Here is a 19,043-nt window from a genome sequence, read left to right as displayed (position 1 = left end):
GATGCCAGTGGTCTGGTTCTCGGCTTCATGTGCTCTCCTAACTCCCTTTGTGTGGGCTCCTGAACTGCATCTTTTGTATCTCTCTCCGGCCCAATTATAAAAATGGAAAATCCAGTTTTCTGTACAATTAAAACGATCTACCTGTTGAGTCGCAAACCCTAGCACGAGGCCGCAGGATTATGTTCACGGGGTGCCTAAGCAAGCCACTAATCAATCTTGTGATCCGGAGAATGAAAAAATAAATACCTAAAAAACTAACTATGACAAAAACCCACCTGTATTTATCTTAGAATCTCTTACGTTGCCAGCTAAATTCACAGCCAGCCTTGCTCAATTCACATGCTCTCCTCTCTGGTTGTCGACATTTTGTTTTATGCGTACTGTTTTGTCTTATCAGTTGTAGCAACACCTTCCAAGGAGTCCATTCCACTCTATAAAACGCTCATGCACATTGTTACTTCCACAATACTATAAGCAAATTACTACTTCTACGGCATTTCGTCTCTACTAATTTCCATATAGTGAAGTCTGAGGAGATGGGTTCATCGGCTGTTCTCTTCCTCTTTCTCAACCTTCTCTTCTTTGCCCTAGCAAGTGGGTGCAACACTTGTGTTCAGCCTAAGCCTATCCCAAACCCCAATCCAAACCCTATTATTTCAAGAAATAGCTGCCCTAGAGATGCCCTAAAGCTGGGTGTCTGTGCCAAGTTGCTTAATGGCGCTATTGGTGGGGTTGTTGGGAGCCCACCAGACACACCTTGTTGCACAGTACTTCAAGGACTTGTTGATCTTGAAGCAGCGGTTTGCCTCTGCACTGCTATCAAAGCTAACATCCTTGGCATTAACATTGATATCCCAATCTCCTTAAGCTTGCTTATCAACACTTGTGGGAAGAAGCTACCCTCTGACTTCATTTGTGCCTGATCATGCACTGTATTGCCTTGCCTTTCCTTGCCTCTGATGCAGCGTGTGCTCCTATTCCTGGAATTATTTCTTAGTTATTTGTGTTTTCGTTGTGTGACAAGTACTGTTCGATAACCTTTCATTGGAATCATTTTCTCATTGTAACCCAAATTAGAATGGCCCTCGAGCGGAGCATAAATTCAACTTCTTATTATTATTTTCAATTGGATGAGATGATCAATGATTAGTTTCATTTAGTTAACTACAATATAATGCAATTACAGCATAAAAATTACACCAAAGAACCATTTTGATCAAATAACTCAATTTATCAGATGAGGTCTCAAAAATTGCTTTATAACATAAATGCTTTTGTATTCATCAATTGATTTTTATATTATTCTCTGTACATATCTAATCTAATAGGTTTAAGTCTATGACAATTAATCTGTTATTTGTATTTGAGTTTTTAGCATTGCTTTAACTGTGTGAACTTAAATCTTTTTTCTCATTGTTTATAAACTTTGGACTAATTAGTCTTGTATTGTATATAGGCAATTAACCTGACATGTAATTAAATTTGATTAATTTAATCCATAATGCAATTCACATTTTTTATAAAGAAAAAAAAATTCTATATATGCGCCGGAGTTGAAGTTATTACATTGCAAGTGTTACGCCCATTTGTGCGTGCATGTGTGTGAAAGGCAATCGTACAGAATTTGTTGGTTCCTTTTCTTTGGTTATAAGCAGCATTTTGAGGCCAAATCACTTGAGTAATTTTACCAACTACGCAAGCTCGTCGTTTGTAGTTAATTTCAAACAATCTACCTACACTTTATCTATTTCAATACCCGTGTGGAATGTTATATAACTTATAAGGCTTCCGGTAATTTTGTTCAAGTACTGGCCATTCATTTTTATTTTATTTTTTGAAGGTACGTAGTTATGATTATTGAAGCATTTTAATAGAGAATGTTTTACAATCAAAGAAATATTAACAAATTATTTCAAATAATTGAACTACCATTCAAATCAAAAATAACGATGGATACACAAAGAACAGAGATAGAAGCATGGTAATTAAAAGGTTTTAAAGTAAATAATTATTTTTTTTCTAATTAATTGACTCATCAATCTTGGAAACAATTCTTTGTAAGAGAAACTCCAAGTATATTTGGGATTTAATGAGAAAGAAGCACCAAGAAATAACTAGAGCAAAGAGAAAACAACTTCAAGCACTTTGAATAGAATTTGAATTGCTTAGGATGAATATAGAAGAGTCAGTCATAGATGTTTTTCATGAACACTGGCAATTGTTAACAAGATGCGAATCAATGGCGATAAAATGAAGGATATAACCTTCATTGAGAAAATCCCTCAATCATTAACACTAAAATTCAATTTTATTGTGTGTTCAACAGAGAAAGGCAAGGATATTGATTAATTGCAAAGTTAATTGTTGATTAATGAGCAAAAACTGAATAGACAAGACAAGGAGAAGCAAGTTTTACAAGTTTCATCTAATAATAATTTTTCTACCCTCACAAAGAGTCGTAAGATGAAGAGGAAGGAACACAAACAACAATAATAGCAGATTTTCACCACGTCATAAATATAAAGACAATCAATCTTTTAATTCTCAAAAATGAGAAAAATAATATGATTATTATCATTCAACATTTTATATGCGAAAGTTAATGGACAAATCAATGTTGAATGCTTCTAGTGTCTTAGATATGGATATTACAAATCTGAATATAAAACTAATTTGAATAAGAATGGTGGTAGAAAATCTAATTTTGTAGAGAATGAAGATGAAACGTCTTTATTGATGGCTTGTAATATAAATGAGAAAAATCACTAAAATTTATGATATTTAAACATTGAGTGTAGCAATCACATGAGTGGAGATAAATCAATATTCTCTTATTTATATGAATCTTATCAAGATTTTACAAAATTTAGTGATATTAATGCTAATAAGAAAAGAAGTCTACTTCTTGATCGAGACGAATATGATATTGAAATTGAGTAGAAGTTGATTAATAATGAGAAAGACGAGCTAAGAAAGAAAGTCGAATATGTAGTTGAGGATAGAGAAGTTGTTTCTAGGTTGCTCAAAGATGAGCGTGATAGCCTTAAACTAGAGAAGAAAGCAATACGAGAACAACATAAGTAAGATGTTGAGTCACTTAATCATAAGCGTGAAGATTTCGTGAGTAAAATGGACCAAGAGCACTCTAAATGGTTCAAAAGAATTAAAAAAAACATGTAGACTTCTTATTGGGCATGGAGATACATAATAGGGTATTGGATGTTGTTTTTATAAGAGGCATGAAGAGATTTAAAACTACTCTAGTGATAAAAAGAAAGCCTTTAAGATAGATAGATAGATAGAGAGAGAGAGAGAGAAGCGAGCTTCAATATATTGCTTCTCTTGAGGGAAAAAATAGAAAAAAAATTGGAACAAGTTTCCTTCAAGTTTCCTTAGATATGAAAAAAAAAAACTTAACAATGAGAAAAATGAGAAGCATGTGAAAAATGCATTATAACTAGTAAATGATTAAAGTTCACTTGTAATGTCAGCAAATAATGATCAACGATCACAACATGTTATACAAAAACCTATATGGATGAGTGTTTACAAGGTAATTGGAATGGATCAATTTGATGATCCACATACTCATTTTGTTATATTATTTTATTATGATCATATAACTTTTGAAGATGGTATAAAAGAAATAAAGTGTCAAAAGGCTATGGGGGGATAAAATTGATATCAATAAGAAAAACAATACTTGGGAAGTGACAAAACTTTCAAAATAACTAAAGATCATTGGTGTAAAATAGATATTCATGACAAGATTAAAAGAAATTTCTTCATTGATAAATGGAGTGTTAAGAACATCAGTTTAAGAGAGGAAATATTAGATACTAGTTATAATCCTAGTATATATATATATATGTAGGAATCATTGATTAAAAAAAAATTGTTAGATTAATTTTTTTTTGGATAATCAAATTGTTAGATTAATTTATTAGAATCCTTGTTTAATTAGATAATTAGATTCCTAGTTATATTTTTAGTTAAAGGTATAATCTCCATATAAATATAAAGATAAATATATTCAGTGTAAGTAAGTTTAATTTAATCAATAAAGCTCGGAAGGTTAATCCAAATACTTGTGTGTTTTATTTCAATTAAGTTGGTGTGGGATGATGGCAATAATACATTTCCTTTTTCTTTTATTTCTGACAGAAATATAAATAAATATCAAAATAAGATTTCCAGCCAATGGCTGGTGTAGTTCAAAGAACTGTAACAAATAGAGAGAGAGAGAGAGAGAGAGAGAGAGACTACATTACACAAATAGCACCTTATAGCAGAAAATTACGAATGCTACAAGGAAATGGCCCTATCCTGTCCATCCTCTGTAAACTGAAAAATTAAGGTGCTCGCTCGCTAAGTGTCCACAGGAAAAACTTTGTCAACCTTGGACTACAACCTTTGAAAGTGGCTGGAATCTGGAACAACCCAAACCAAATTGATGTCCACAGCTTGCTCTGTGACAACCCTTTCTGCATCATCAATAAGCACAGATCAGTTCTAATACAAGGGCTATTGTCTGTGCTTAGTTTTGATTTCCACTTTTTTGCTGCTTAGAAATTTCGTTTTCAACACAAAGGAATTTTCTATGAATGGTAAACACAATTTTAGAGGGACCTCGTTTTACTGTATCACAATGCATGTCTACTCCTTCATCGTTTAACCCTTTCACCAGCTAGCATGGCATGGGCAGAGCACATGCCGGGTCCAAAAAAACAAAAATTGGTGAAAGAATTTCTAGACTAGGATATATAGTCTCCGTATTGATTCATGCTTTAGGTTCTCGTTTCACCACAAACAATGGTGCAGCAGCACAAAAAGTTTTCAAAGAAGTTGCACTTTTAAGAAAGCGTAAGAATGCAGTTTTTAGAATAATATACACCTCCATCAAGTCAAGGCCCTTCAGAAGATTCCACAAGTTCTTCATTGAACTCGCCAAATATATTTGGACATCCATCCCAGTTTCCCTGCTCTCGGGCTTCCCAGTAGCCACCAACATAGCGGAAAGATCCATTTTCACCTTCCTTTTGGAACCATCTTGGCTTCCATCCATGCTCTTGTAATTTCCTTGACTGCATAGAATGAACGAAAGTATAATGACCTCCAATAAGGAATGATGACGGGTCTTTGTGAGTGCACATATAAGGTTTATGACTCATTCCAGCTCTTAATATTCAAATCTAGCCATGCAAAGAATTCTTAAATATCATTTCTTCCAGATTTATACTCTGATATTTAGGGGTCTAAATGATGTTGATCGAAGTAACAGAATCAATCAACATCTAGGCATCAGTAAACTAAAAAAAACTACATAACAGCCTAATTGTCCGCATCTCATTAGTTCATATGTAGCACAAGCAACAGCATAATCACACCAGTGATATCTAATCTCAAGTTACTAATAGTGATTAAGTTCAAATCTTAGCTGAGGCAAAAAAGAAATCTTCTTCCATCACCAATAGAAAGTCCAACTCCACACACCATGTTCTTATAATTATTCCAACATATCTGCACTAACATTAAGTATAATTAAGTAAAGAAAGATCAAGAGCTCTGAATATACCATTCTTTGCCTCTTCTCCAGCCGCTGTTTCTCTCCATTTGCTTTTTCATATTCCCCATTCTCCAAATGCCGCTGGTCTGGTCTCAGCCTGGAATCCGTGGGCGGGAGCTTCTCCTTAATCCGTTATCAAATACCCGGGATCAGACATGGCTATAAAAAACAATTAGAGATGCAAACGTGGAAAAGGGAAATGGTTACTAGAAAATCTATATGATAAATCATCACTACCTGGAGTCCTGGCGTTAATTCATTTAGAGTTATAGCAAATGATGACAAGTTGTACCGAGTCAGATTAGGAGGTGGCTTATTACTTTTCCAAAGCAAGGTGGCATTAGATGAGGTAATGCGATCCTTTGACTTGCCAGTGCCATCGCCAGTAGTATAATGCATGCTGTCGTCCCACTTCCCAAATAATGAAGCTACTTTATTACCTGAAACATCTTCAACGAACCCTTGGACCTATAAATACAGGACACTGAATGAATTGGAAAATAACTAGAACTAGGACCAACCATGTTGTATTCTAATGAGGAAACCATATGAAGACAGAAGACCTAACATCTTCTAACCTGGTGAGGATTTCTGTCAAGAATAGATTGTTCTTTGAATTTGAGTTTGCATGAATACTGTCGATTTCCTTGTATATGCATCATCCCATGGTGATCACAATACACTTTTCCAAGGATAAGATTATAAATCGTTGTTGTGACCTGACAGGAGCAAATATTGTGTCAAATCAAATGCACCATACTGATAGAAATGGAAGCTAGAAGATCAAAAGAATTCACTGGTCATATCCTGCACAGACAGTCACACAGAAGTGTATACCTTGCTCCACTGGAATATTTCACCATCATCAAACTCGACGGTCAGAACTCCAACAGGGTCGAGCTGAATTGACCGCCCCCAAAATTTTGTGCGGAGGTTGCTGTCACCCCAGAATTTCCACCCTCTACCTTCGCAGTGGCAGGCAATGAGAGTTGGGTGGTGACTAACCTGTTTCAACTCAAAATATCATTGAAATGTACTTCATCTGAAGATAAAAGTATTCATGACCAGACACTTCCTTTATCTTCCCAAAGAACATTTTGTTTGGCTCGTTTCACCTATTTGACAAACTAAATGAGCCGTTCTATTTTGTTTAAATAATTTCAAATAGAATTTTACTCCCAGACCCTGGACAGTGATTTGACCAGCATCTAGTTTTCTTCCCAAGTGTTGCGATTTATAAAAAAAATTAATTCCCCTTTTGAAAAAAAGTGTGGTGCAGGCAGGCCCTTCCGCATTTATTAGGACACTAAACAGTCATGTTTTTCCTAAAAAATTTCCTATGCAATAAATTGAAACTCTGCCAAAGTATATGTCATAATCTTTCATTCAGTATAGAAAAGAAAATAGTATATCTCAATAAAAGCTCAGTCAGCAGCTGGCGATCAATTTGAGTTCCATATAAGTATTAAATACAGCTTAGGTTAAGTCACCCTGTTCTGTTGTAAATCGGAGAAGATTACTGACCTTTTCAGAGAAGAAACGAACTCCTTTATCAGGAAAGTCAGCTTCATAAGTTTCTCCTAGCAAAGGATTAAAGGGTTTACAGTGCCGGCCTTCAGAGGAAGCATATCCAGAGATGGCAAAAGCAGCAACATTTAGGATCCTTAGGACACTGTTCCCCTGAAAAATAAAACACATCGGAACAGTGAGGACCAAGCAGCAATCCAATAAGATTTTCCTTTTTCATGAAATATTTGATGCTGAAAACATGCCAATAAGTCCATGAAATGAAAGAAACTGAGACTTAACAACGCATGCATTTTACTGCATGCCTAAGATTTTTTATACTAGCAATTATAGAATTTAAATGCTATCTGAAATCCATCAACGTCTACTGGTCAAAATATGTGAAGGTTTAGCCGAATTCCATGCATGGAATTCAAGAGATATTGTTTAATGGAGTCAATTATATTTACTTGGGGGGGCACTGGTTTTCCCATAGATGTTAGATCGGCTATTGTTATTTCACATGGCACCTTAACGTACAAGTCAGTATCACAGCAAGGAAACATCATCAACAGAGAGGAAATCAGTTGCTGAAGTCTTCAGGTTTCCTAATTACTCATAGATATTTAAAATGCTTATAAATACATTGATGTTTGTTACAAAGACCATAATCTGTGAGAAATGTCCAGATATAAAGAAGAATAAAATCTATCACTTTCCATGGAGAATCCGTGTTGTTTACCATCTCATTGTTGACAATAGATAATTTATGAATCTCACATGCAAGTGTAAAAAACATTGGACTGCCATGTAAAGAAACACAATAAAGAATTTGCAATACTCAAGACACTTAGATATGTGCATTGTGTAATAATGAAAAGGTTGTTCAATGTGAATCAAGACATGAGGAGCATCTAATAGACTAAAAAGTATGTAACTCTTACTGCTTTTCCACACTCATAGGCTCTGTCCAAAAGATAGGAGTACTCCAAGTCCTCAAAGCACTTCTGAAGAGAGGATATTGGTTCATTAAAGTAAACAGGGAGACAAACTCGTGTGAGATCCTTCCCCACATTGTCTTTGATCATAGACCACAGACTGACCCCTTTCTCTTTCTCAACCGGGTCAGGAAGCTTTTTTCGCCTTTCAATATGTGGATATCCAGAACTACAAACTTGCTTATCAGCACGCATTTTCTCTTCACTATCAAGTTGATTAAATCTCCTATGCTTCTCTGAGTACTTTGCAGCTTCTGTCATTGATGTCGGTTCAGTAAAATATTCTTTTGTGTCATAAAAGGAGGTTCCATCTTCATCTGACACTTCCTCAAGCTCTTGTTTCTCAATATCATCAGATGATTCAGTTGTGCTATATTCTGAAATTCACAATAGGACACCAGGGATAAGACTACATGGGAAAAAGCCTTGTGAAATATAGTTATTGATGCAAATTGGTTGAGCAGGAAACCTTTTAAAAATAAAAAAGATAAATAAATAAAGCATAGCAGAATATTAATGAACTATTGCTCAATAAATATGAGACAACCAATTAACATCACTAAAATCAAGAAAGAAGTTGTATAACATTCTGTATTTAAAATATTTCAACTCCATGAAAATACACCAGATCCCCTCAAATTTTTGCTGTGTAAGCAGTAGTTAACTTCAGTGATCAGAAGAAAGACAAAATTCTAGTAATTTGCACGAGTAATGTGTTTAAAATAGGAAGATGAAGTGCCAGGTACCATACCACTATATTTTCCACGTCCTAAACTTGAAAATTCATGCTTTGTCAATTGATATTCACCATCTGGAATTCCTGCGGTTTCAGCCTCGATATTAGCTGCCTGCATAAAAAAATTAAGAAAAAAAATTATTATTGGGGTTATGCAATGCAAGCTTATTTCAAAGCATACATACTTCACAAAATAATACCTGCAACCATCCACCTTATAAGGAAAACAAATAGTTAAATCAAGAAATATAAGATCTAAAGCAAACATTAGAGAAGCCATGGTACTGAACATAATATTACAATTCAAATAGTTTTTGGATCAACTTTGTCAATTGTCACAGACTGTTCATCACTTGCAATGCAAAGACAAAAGTATCATGTCAGTCATTACTCAACACTAATACTAAGAAAACTAACGTAAACCTCTATGTTCGAAATTAATATTATATTGGTCTATGTTTGGCAGAATATATTAGTGATTCTTTATTCCATAAATTGAAATATATAGCAACTTATTTTGTCCAGGCACTCCCATCAATTACAAAGCATTCACACTTTTCCAATATGCTGTAATAGTCTCAGATTTTACAAATGAACAGTAGAAATTGCATTAACTACCTGCAAATTATATTTTTTTTCAATTCAAAACCCTATCGGCATCATCATGTGTCGTTCTATTAACTCTCTGCTCTTGCTCGTGCACTATAATAGTAAGTTTTCAAACAAATTTCAAAAAGAGATTAGAAAGCATAGTACATGTTAGAAGCACGTAGGACATATTTTTACCACTCAGGAAATGCTAAGCTGCTACCTGATCCATGAAGATATTGGAGATGCACAAAACCAAGGATTTTCTCGAGAAATACGCTTGTCAATAACATTTAATCTACATGAGCTAGGGTCATGTTTGTATTGTTAAAAAGATGAAGATTTGTTTGGCCACCCGTAGTATTTTTTTCACTTGAAGACGAACAAATACTTGAATCCATCCTCTCATTAAATAATTTGTGTTCAAGAAAAGGATCGATCACAACAATTTAAAAATTGACATGATAATGCAATGAACAAAAAAGAACAATTCATTCAGATGTGTAAAAGAGCATAAATATACAGAAGATCACTACCAATATCTCCAAAAAAAAAAAAGTTAGTGGTTATTAGTTACCTCCAATTGCCTTAATGTGTCTAGCAAATTGGACCGTTCTTCACAAAGAACTTTAACTTGTCCTTGTACTTCAGAAAACTCGGATAGCATGATCTGCTCGCAATCCTTTACAAGGTTCTCATTGATACCCTCTTCAAGTAAACGTTTTTTAAGCCTGTCAGTTGAGATAGACAGATCATGTGATACAAGGGAGAGACTATCATTTAGCGATCTTGATGGAAAGAGGCTCCGGGTTGAGACCAAGGCTTGTATCCAGGCTACTCTATCTCTCTTTGAATCAGTCCTCAGATGAAGTGTCTTTGTAGCTGTAAATATATAAAACCGCCTATCATCGGACTTGCTCTCACGAAATGATGAGATCTGCTACACCAATTCAGACAACATCCCGATAAACATTCCCGACAATTGCATATCATCACATTGTTCAATATAAACATACTAAAAATGCTATCTTTATTCTTCACAACTAAGATTGTAGCATGATTGTCTAACTAAATCAACAACAAAAACAAAAATTGGAATAAGCTCGAATAATGAATGTGTTCTTAATTTCAAATGGGGATAACATTTCAAAGATTCATTTAGATAAGGAGAAGCTATAATGTTAAAGGACAAGGCTCCCCATGATAAGTAACAAATCACTGTAACAAAAAAACAGGACACGCCCAGAGGAGAAACCGCTAAGACTCTTGAACCGGGTCCTGCCCGCCTTTCAGATAACCTAGAAATAACCCAAGTAGGAGCAAAAGCCTTTAACTAGTTTAGGGCCAAATGGCGCCTCAAAACCACCAGTAACGGTAATAACACGGACTAATGTTTTGGCCACGAGAATATAAATCAGGTGTAAGAACTCAAAAGCGATGAAGCACCGCTCAGATTCCAAAATGTTTTGGTCAAAAAAAAAATGAGACCCCAAATATGCTAAAGCTTGTCACTGCTAAGAAAGAGGCATAAAATTGGAGTCTGCTGGATCTACTGATTATAAAAGAATATGCTTAAAATGCTTGCAAAAAAGCATCATTTTTTTCTCTAGGTTATAAACACTCGCAGTAGAATTAAAATTAATAAAATCTGAGACTTTCAAAATAAGTGAAGCCCGCACCTGCCTGTCTCAAAATTGTTCAGTGACTGCTTCAATATCAAAACCATCAACTCAAGTAAAAAAAAAATCCAGTAGCTTATTATATAAAATAATAATAAGAGAATTACCCACGTAGCCACTCAAATCCCAAAAAACAAACACCTAAATCCAGTAACAAACAAAACCCACCTCATCATTTCGGAGAGACACGCCATCCCTACCATTTGATCAATGCCATGTTCATTATTTTAAAGACAAAAAGAAAAGGAAAGAAGAAGAAGTAAACCTAGGTGTGAAAAAAACAGTGCAGTAAAGAAGCTAATGGATTTGGCATTGGATGGGATGTGTGTGAAAACAAAACTCAAGTCAATGATAAAAAGCAAGAAATGAAAGATCATTTGATAGTTGCTAAAATCCATCCATTCATTCAACACCGTTGGTGTGACCGAAGCTTTAAATACCTAACCTACACCGTACCTTATTCTAGCTACACCACCCACCCACCCCCACAACACACCAAAACCCCCCCTGCTGATGTGACCCACTATGCATTAACAACCAGTTGAAACTGTAAAAACACAAACCAAAACAGAGTACTCCATCCCATACATTAAAATCAACAACAAAAGCAAATTAAAAAGGAAAGGGAAACATCTCCTTCTTTTGCTCACTCAAGTATGAATCCAAAACCAATTTGGCAAGATAAATAAATTGATAGAATTGGTAAAGAAAAATAAATCCAATGTAAACTCTTTTTTTTTTCAAAAACTTTCCGATATCAGCAACAGTTCCTCCAATACCGCCCAAAAAATTAAAGAAAAATGGATGAATGAACAACCAAACACTTTCACTTCATTGATACATAAATATTAATTTCCCGTTCCTGGTTTTCAATTTACTCATGATACCTTTAGATGGACAGTGCCAACAGTTTTTTGCGGTTTCTGTCTTCCACTGCCACGACTATCCCATCTCAATAATCGATTCGTCGATATTTCTCCAATCAATCTAACATCATCACACAGATTAATACTCTCCGGCGGCCGACGAATCTTCGAGTAAGAAAGCACACCATTTTTCAACAAGAACCACCGCGATCTCCACCCTTTCCCATAATTCGTCCACTTATACAGCACCCCAGCCACCGTCGCCTCCGATCCCGCCGCTTTCCCCCCTACATTGCCGTTAGATCCGCCGGAAAATGTCGCCGGCAACGATCTTGCTCGAGTCAACGTTGCATCCGGTGATTGGCTCCCGATATCTGGACTCTCTAGTGAGATGCAGCATAATGGATGCATTTCTCTGACCCTCATCTTTAGAGCCAAAAACAAACTTAATGCTAATTCGCTACAGATAATAAAAAGAAAGGCAATCCCCACATCAAGCTAGCACTTGCTGCATTGACACGCACAAAAAGAGAGACGATAATCAAAACAAAACAACAGCATTAATAATCAGAAGAGAAATAGTGAGAGAATGAACAGGGTGTTTGGGCAATACCTGTGTGAGAGAGAAATGGTGAAAGAGATGATTCCGGTTTCTGGGTTGTTTATAAAAGGGGTCCTTGAGGTATAAAATATTTATACTGGTACAGAGGAGTTGCAGTTTTTGTGTTATATTTATGTATAGTATGTGTATGTGTGCGCGCAATGCATTGAAGGAGGAGAGTGAAACTGAGGGAGAAGGGGTAATTATGGAAGAGAGGATGATGGCAGAATGGTAATTCAAGTGTCAGTTCGAGCTGCTTCTTCTCCTCTCTTTTCTTTTTTTCTTTTTTTTCTTTCAAGAGAACAGTAATGAGTATATTAATTTATTTGATTTCTGAGAGTGCAAGCAAAGACGAGGATGGAGGTAGTTGATGATTTTTATCTTACTCGTTGCATGGTTTGGATTATTAAACTATTGAATCGATGACGTCTTATATTAAAAGTAATTTAAATCTCCATTTTAATATAATTCTTAAGTTTAATTTAAGAAACAAATGATAAATAAAAAACTTAAATTAAGAATCATAATTCAAATATCAAAATTATAAACCAAATTTTAAATCTTAAATATCTAAATAACAAAAACCACAATCTATAGTAAAAAAAATATACATATATATATTTGCCTTTAACCGGAAGTGGAGCGGTTGATTTAGTCTTAACATAAAGTGCAAGTTTGGTTTAACTGGATAAGCAAAAGGAGGGACCACATGTTATTTAACCATGAGGAAATTAATTTATTATTATAAACAAGGAATTCTTTGTAAGAAAAAAAATACTTGCGTCAAAATTAATTGATTGTAATTCACGTCGAGTAAATCTTGAAAACATGAATGCCTCTATGGGATTTGAAAGTGTTGTTATAATTATTTTTTAAAATATTTTTTATTTATAAATATATTAAAATAATATTTTTTTTATTTTTTTAAAATTATTTTTAATATCAACATATTAAAATAATTTGAAAATATCAAAAAATATTAATTTAAAATAAAAATAAAAATAAAAATAAATTAATTTTTAAAAAAATATTTTTAAAATTAAAAAACAAACAGAATAAAAAACAATCGTAGTGAGCTATCTGTTGCGTATAAATGCAGGCAATATAGGTGATAGAGATGAGTACAAGATGAATTGCAATTTTTCCACAAATAACAATTTCGATAAATTAGTATATCTATTTATTAGTTGATGTGTTGTGATAAATTAATTTATAAATCAGTATAACGTTCTTTAGATAACGAAAGAGTGTTTGATTTTTTTTCAATGAAAATGCTTCTAAAAAATTAAAAAAAAATTGTTTTTTTTAATTTAAAATAATTTTTTATATTTTAATAATATAATATCAAAAATAAATTTTAAAAAATAAATAATTTTATCTCATTTTTATTTTTTTGCTTTTTAGGCTCGAATGCAATAACATTTTTTTCTCCAACTTTTCAAGTCAAAATCAAAAATTGATGAAAAGACTAAAATGTCCTTAGATTTTTTTCCTTCTCTTTTCGGTACCTTCCTTCTCTCTTTCTATCTCCATCAGCCACCACAGTCATCTCCCCCCTCTCCTCTACTTTCTCGTTTGTTTCCCCATGCCATCATCATAGTGAACCATCACTGTTTCTAAATTGAAAACTTCATCCTTGATCCTAAAACGATTTAAAGCTTGCTGCACATTTACCCGCAACGAAAACCAACGGAAAAACAACGACAACAACCCTTATTTATTAATAGCAATAACAATTGTGAATGAATGGCAACCTCATTGTCGAGATTCTCCATAACAACTAGTGAGTGACACAACAACCAACATCATCACCACCAATAATAGCTCCCATCAAACATGACAATAACAACATTTGTCATCTAGAGGCTATGATCTCCCTTCTCCAAGCAATCGTGAGCTTCACAGCCACTAAAATCAAGATGAGAGAAGTAGGGTGGTTGGAATCATTTGAGGTTGAGGTTGTTTTCTGGCGAGGGAGAGAGGGGATGTTGCTAGTTTAGCTGGTGTGGTGCACAGGCCAGATCTGGTAGTTGCTGGTTCAATCAGAGCTGGTGACTGTTGGGCTGTGGCGGCTAATTCCAATGAAGTGCTAGGCTGGTGTGGTGGTGCTATTTCTGGCGTTCGTGTGGTTCGGTTTCACTACGGTGGTGGAAGAGAGAAAAGGGCTGCTAGGTTACGAAGAGGCTAGCATGGTTGAGAAGCCTGCAATGGTGGTTGATGGGGGGAAGTGACGGGGCTGCTCAGAGATGGGTGAGTAGTATGGGGTTGCTGATATTAATTAGGCTTAATTTAGGTGGTTTTAGTCGGTGATGGTGAGTGGAGAGAGTGAAGGGGAGTTTGTTAGTGACACGGTTGGTGGGGGAGAGAAGAGGAAGACAGGTGATCAGTGGTGAAGGGAGGCTATTGGTGAAGAGAGAGGTGTAGATCGATGATTTTTTTTAACAACGCTTATAAGACTTTTTTAAACATTAAATCAATTATAATTATAATTATAATTATAATTAGGGGTGTTCAAAAAATTTACTACATCAATCATACTTAAATCAAGTATAATCAAGGCTGTTAAAAAATCTACTAATTACCTGACCTCTTAGCTTGTGAAAGTTAGATAATATAGGTATCATAAACGATAGTGGATAATAAATATCATGGGTAGAGACTTTTAAAATTCAATCGAACTTGTATATTCTAGATTTTTTTATTTATATATTTAATTGTTTGAGAATTAAAATTTATTTTTATTTTATTTAAAAATATTTTCATTTCAAAATATTTATTATTGGACATCATATTATATTTTTTTAATGTAATAAAAAAATTTATCTTTTTACCGGAGGGGATAGTGTAATTAGGATTTAATGGTGGTGTAATGTATGAAAATTAGATCAAATATAAACTTAAATTGTAGATGTCTATAATATTTATAAAAAAAATTAGCTAAATCCAATACTTCTATAATATTATAATAACAAGCTTATAATATATTTTTTAATTATTTTATTAATTGAGTTCGCGTGTTTATGACTTAGCACGTAAAGTGTTATTTTTTATTATTATTAATGTGGATCTTCGGGTCAGCTTGCGCGTACCTCGACTAATCCCACGGACCCTGAAATTAACGACCATATAAACCTCATGTGGCCATCATATTAGCAACCACATGGCTCGAACTTTAGACCATAGGAGAGTAAACAAAGTGTTATTAACTATACACATGGTGGCAATATAAAGTATAATTTCTTAAATGCAGAGTGGAAAATGTTAACATGTTAAAACCTTATGAGGTTTTAGGTAATTTGCATCTAATTTCAGGATACATGAAAATTAAACTTATTAGTTGTTACAAAACTTTGAATCATCCAACTAACAGCATAATTGATTGATAAGTATAAATAGAAAAACGGAGCTTATAATCTAAATGTTTTAAAGCCAATCTCAATATATTTTAGATCTGTTTGGAAGTATCATTATTGTTATTTTTCAAAGTGTTTTTTATACTGAAATACATTAAAATAATATTTTTTTTTATTTTTTAAAAATTATTTTTAAGATTAGCGCATCAAAATAATTTAACATATAAAAAAATTATTTTTTAATTAAAAAAAATTAATTTTTTGAAACATGAATTAACCCGCTTGTCCAAACTCTCTCAATTCATGTTTTGAAATTATACCTTGCTATTGTTTTCTTCTAAAGTTTCACACTACCACGCTTCACCAGCAAACAAAACTATGTTATGTGGTTATGTTTGCACGGATTTGTTCTATTTCTACAGGATACGCGTGTGTAAAGAAAAACTTTGCTTATTTAAGTAGAATTAAAATATTTTAAAAAAAATATATTAAAAAAATATTTTTTTATTTTTAAAATTTATTTTTAATATAATTATATAATAACAATCTAAAAATATCAAAAAAATTATTTCATGGAAAAAAATTAAAAAAAAATTGAACTTTTTTAAAATTATTTTTAAAATATAAAAACAAACAAACTTTTAAAATTGAAAAGCAATTTACTTTTATCATTTGCATTCACTGTGTTTAGCTTTGGATCATTTTCTTACTGTAGCTTCAGTGGACAATTTGAATGGAAGAGATCGATCGTTTGAAATTCAAATTTATATCGAGGTGGCGCAAAATTGTAGCGAAAATGGGTAAAGGAAGGAGAAGATACTTTTCTAATTAGTTAATTAAAAGGTAAAGAAAAGAAAAAATAAAAACAATTTAACACAATGAGACAAACTCAAATATCACAACATTAATCATATTGGTATGTGATTTATGAGGGGTGATTGGAAAAGTGATAATTTTTAATTTTTGAAATATATTTTGATTAAAAATTTATTAAAAAAATATTGTTGATATCAACATATTAAAATAATCTAAAACAATAAAAATAATAATAATAATTTTAAATAAAAATAATTAATTTTTTTTAAAAAAAGAAACACAATTTAAACAGCATTTTCAAACACAGCTCTACTCACCATTAATGCTTTTCTCAGCTCTCCGGAGTTTTATAGGTGTAACATGATCAATTAACTGTTTACGTGAATAACATCAAATTGGAAATCACCACTTGAGATCATTCACGGCTGAGATTGAAGATTCACGTTCCCCTACAAGTAACAGGGTCATGTTTGGATTCATTTACCATGTTCTGTGCGTGGAGTACAGAGCCACCTCCACTATCTCAAAACTCATGGGCATGGAGACACCACCTCGCGGGGAGTGGCTAAAAAACAAGAAAGTATTTGAACGCAAACAGAGGAGGAATTGACGGTGGTTTCAAATCTCGCTCGCAGCTGCAGTAACCACAGGCAGAGCTGAGAGTACTAATTCCATAGCCATGGATAGGACCAGTACTTATTATACTATTCCTACTTCATCCTAGTCTCTCTTAGCTAGCAAGTGTTTTTGACTCAAGACTAGAGCAGCCTGCGAAATGAATTCTTAGGACCATTATTTCCAGTCTGTTTTTCTTTGACCAAGATTTACTTATTTGTTTCCTGAGAGTGACAGATCACTGCGAACGATAAATTCCATTTCTCGAAAATGAGGCTGGAGATCCAAGTAATATGGCAAGGGGATCGTGGACATGTTCCATCCACCTCCGAGGAAATTTCATGGAAGAGGCAAAGAGGTGGAGCGGAGTGGAGTGCCTATTGGAACATGTCAACCAGTCAATTGAAAAACAGATTGATATTTTGTTTTTTAGGAAATTATATTTTTTTAAATCCAATATTCTTCATTTAAAGTATTTAAAGACTTTTCTTTTAATTTCTCAAATTTACACTGCGTTTAGAAAATATAATTCTGAGATTCTCCACTTTTTATTACAAGTATTTTACTGTTTTTTCAAAAAGAAAATGACATCGACAGTAGTTTTTTCTCTCTCTTTATATACAAGTACTTTTTAGAAACGTAAATGATTAAAATTGTTTTTTATAATTTAGCAGTTAGTGTTGTAGATTTATTTTTTATTATAAATATAATATACATATTTTTTCTAAGTTCAAAATATAATTTTTTTCATGATAATTCTTAATTTAAATTAAATAAAATCAATATCTTGCAATTAGATCATCACAAATATTAAATATTAAGGTGATTATTATACATTTTTGCATTGGAAAAAATTGTCTTTGTTCTAGATAAATGAATGTATTTTTCAATTTTTCATCAATAAAAAAATGGAAAAAAAAAGAAATTAAAAAGAAAAAAAAATTTTTGGTGAACAGACCCTAAGATTTGTTTTTCAATAATTTTCTTTCTAAAAAATAGAGGTGAGTGGTTTTCTTTATTTTACTGGAAAAAAAATTAGCGATAAATGATTGGTACCATATAAAAATAAGAATTGTATAATCTTGAGGGGTATAACTTAATTGGTCAGACTCTAAGTTTGTGCTCTATTGATCACCAATTCGAGTCCCACAAATCTCAGAGCCACTGGATGCTTATATAGTCGTTAACTTTAGGGCATGTGAAATTAGTTGAGGTGCCCGCATACTAACCCAGACATCCATATTAATAAAAAAAAATATTATAACTACTCATATTTTTAACTCACTAATCTCATGAATCCAATCTCTAAATTCTAAACTCCATGATTCTCTTATACCACTAACTAGATAAATCTCATGTGATATGCTAAGGGTCAGGTTAATTTTTTATCAACATAAAAAATTATTTATATTATATTCATGTTTTTTAAAAAATAAAATAAAATCTAAAAATTTGATAATCAAAAGAGGTGACACATACTATCAGAAGATTCAGAACAGTGACCCAAAAAACAAGTAAAAATAAAAAATCATGAGTCGAGCATCTCATGCTTACCCTAACACAATTAATTTAATTTAATAAAAAAATAAAATTTCCTTTCAAAAAAACTATATTCAACAAAGATAAAAAAAAAATATCTATATTATATTGATGTTTTAAAAAAATAAAATAAAATCTAAAATTTTGATAATCAAAAGAGGGGCACATACTATCAGAAGA

The 19,043-nt window shown here is 33.1% G+C and overlaps 2 protein-coding genes across 7 annotated transcripts; one reads left to right on the top strand and one right to left on the bottom strand.

The window, feature by feature from the left end:
- Positions 1-457: 457 nt before the first annotated feature.
- Positions 458-1,126, top strand: LOC18093971 (14 kDa proline-rich protein DC2.15). The gene has a single exon (XM_006368131.3). It carries the CDS (start codon positions 537-539, stop codon positions 921-923), a length of 387 nt encoding a protein of 128 aa, XP_006368193.1. The 5' UTR covers positions 458-536; the 3' UTR covers positions 924-1,126.
- Positions 1,127-4,125: 2,999 nt separating this feature from the next.
- Positions 4,126-12,786, bottom strand: LOC18093970 (oxysterol-binding protein-related protein 2A). Of its 6 annotated transcripts, none has more exons than XM_052447053.1 (12): positions 12,553-12,782; positions 11,961-12,447; positions 9,972-10,334; positions 8,822-8,918; positions 8,017-8,447; positions 7,091-7,246; positions 6,404-6,571; positions 6,145-6,285; positions 5,805-6,034; positions 5,576-5,696; positions 4,895-5,084; positions 4,126-4,484 (listed from the first exon to the last, which is right to left on the bottom strand). In XM_052447053.1, the coding sequence occupies exons 2-11, from the start codon at positions 12,363-12,365 to the stop codon at positions 4,905-4,907; spliced, it is 2,292 nt and encodes a 763-aa protein (XP_052303013.1). In that variant the 5' UTR covers positions 12,366-12,447; positions 12,553-12,782; the 3' UTR covers positions 4,126-4,484; positions 4,895-4,904. The 6 variants fall into 6 exon arrangements, 5 of the variants coding, with proteins under 5 accessions (XP_052303013.1, XP_024449387.2, XP_052303015.1 ...); XM_024593619.2 differs by having other exon boundaries at positions 5,576-5,689; positions 5,804-6,034; positions 12,553-12,779; XM_052447055.1 differs by having other exon boundaries at positions 9,972-10,331; positions 12,553-12,779.
- Positions 12,787-19,043: the final 6,257 nt, after the last annotated feature.

The sequence above is a fragment of the Populus trichocarpa genome, chromosome 1, assembly GCF_000002775.5.
Source record: "Populus trichocarpa isolate Nisqually-1 chromosome 1, P.trichocarpa_v4.1, whole genome shotgun sequence".
Classification (NCBI taxonomy): Eukaryota; Viridiplantae; Streptophyta; class Magnoliopsida; order Malpighiales; family Salicaceae; genus Populus; species Populus trichocarpa.
The sequence above is the reverse complement of the archived record's forward strand: the minus strand, read 5'-3'. Positions and strand labels throughout refer to the sequence as shown.

What these genes read in the sequence shown, in the direction of transcription:
- LOC18093971 (XM_006368131.3), top strand. Translation starts at nt 537, where the DNA reads ATGGGTTCATCGGCTGTTCTCTTCCTCTTTCTCAACCTTCTCTTCTTT.
- LOC18093970 (XM_052447053.1), bottom strand. Translation starts at nt 12,365, where the DNA reads ATGAGGGTCAGAGAAATGCATCCATTATGCTGCATCTCACTAGAGAGT. An exon ending in TTGGCACTGTCCATCTAAAG is followed by an intron (nt 10,335 to 11,960) that starts GTATCATGAGTA and finishes GAATTGGTGTAG; the next exon opens with CAGATCTCATCATTTCGTGA. An exon ending in ACACATTAAGGCAATTGGAG is followed by an intron (nt 8,919 to 9,971) that starts GTAACTAATAAC and finishes TTTTTTATGCAG; the next exon opens with GCAGCTAATATCGAGGCTGA.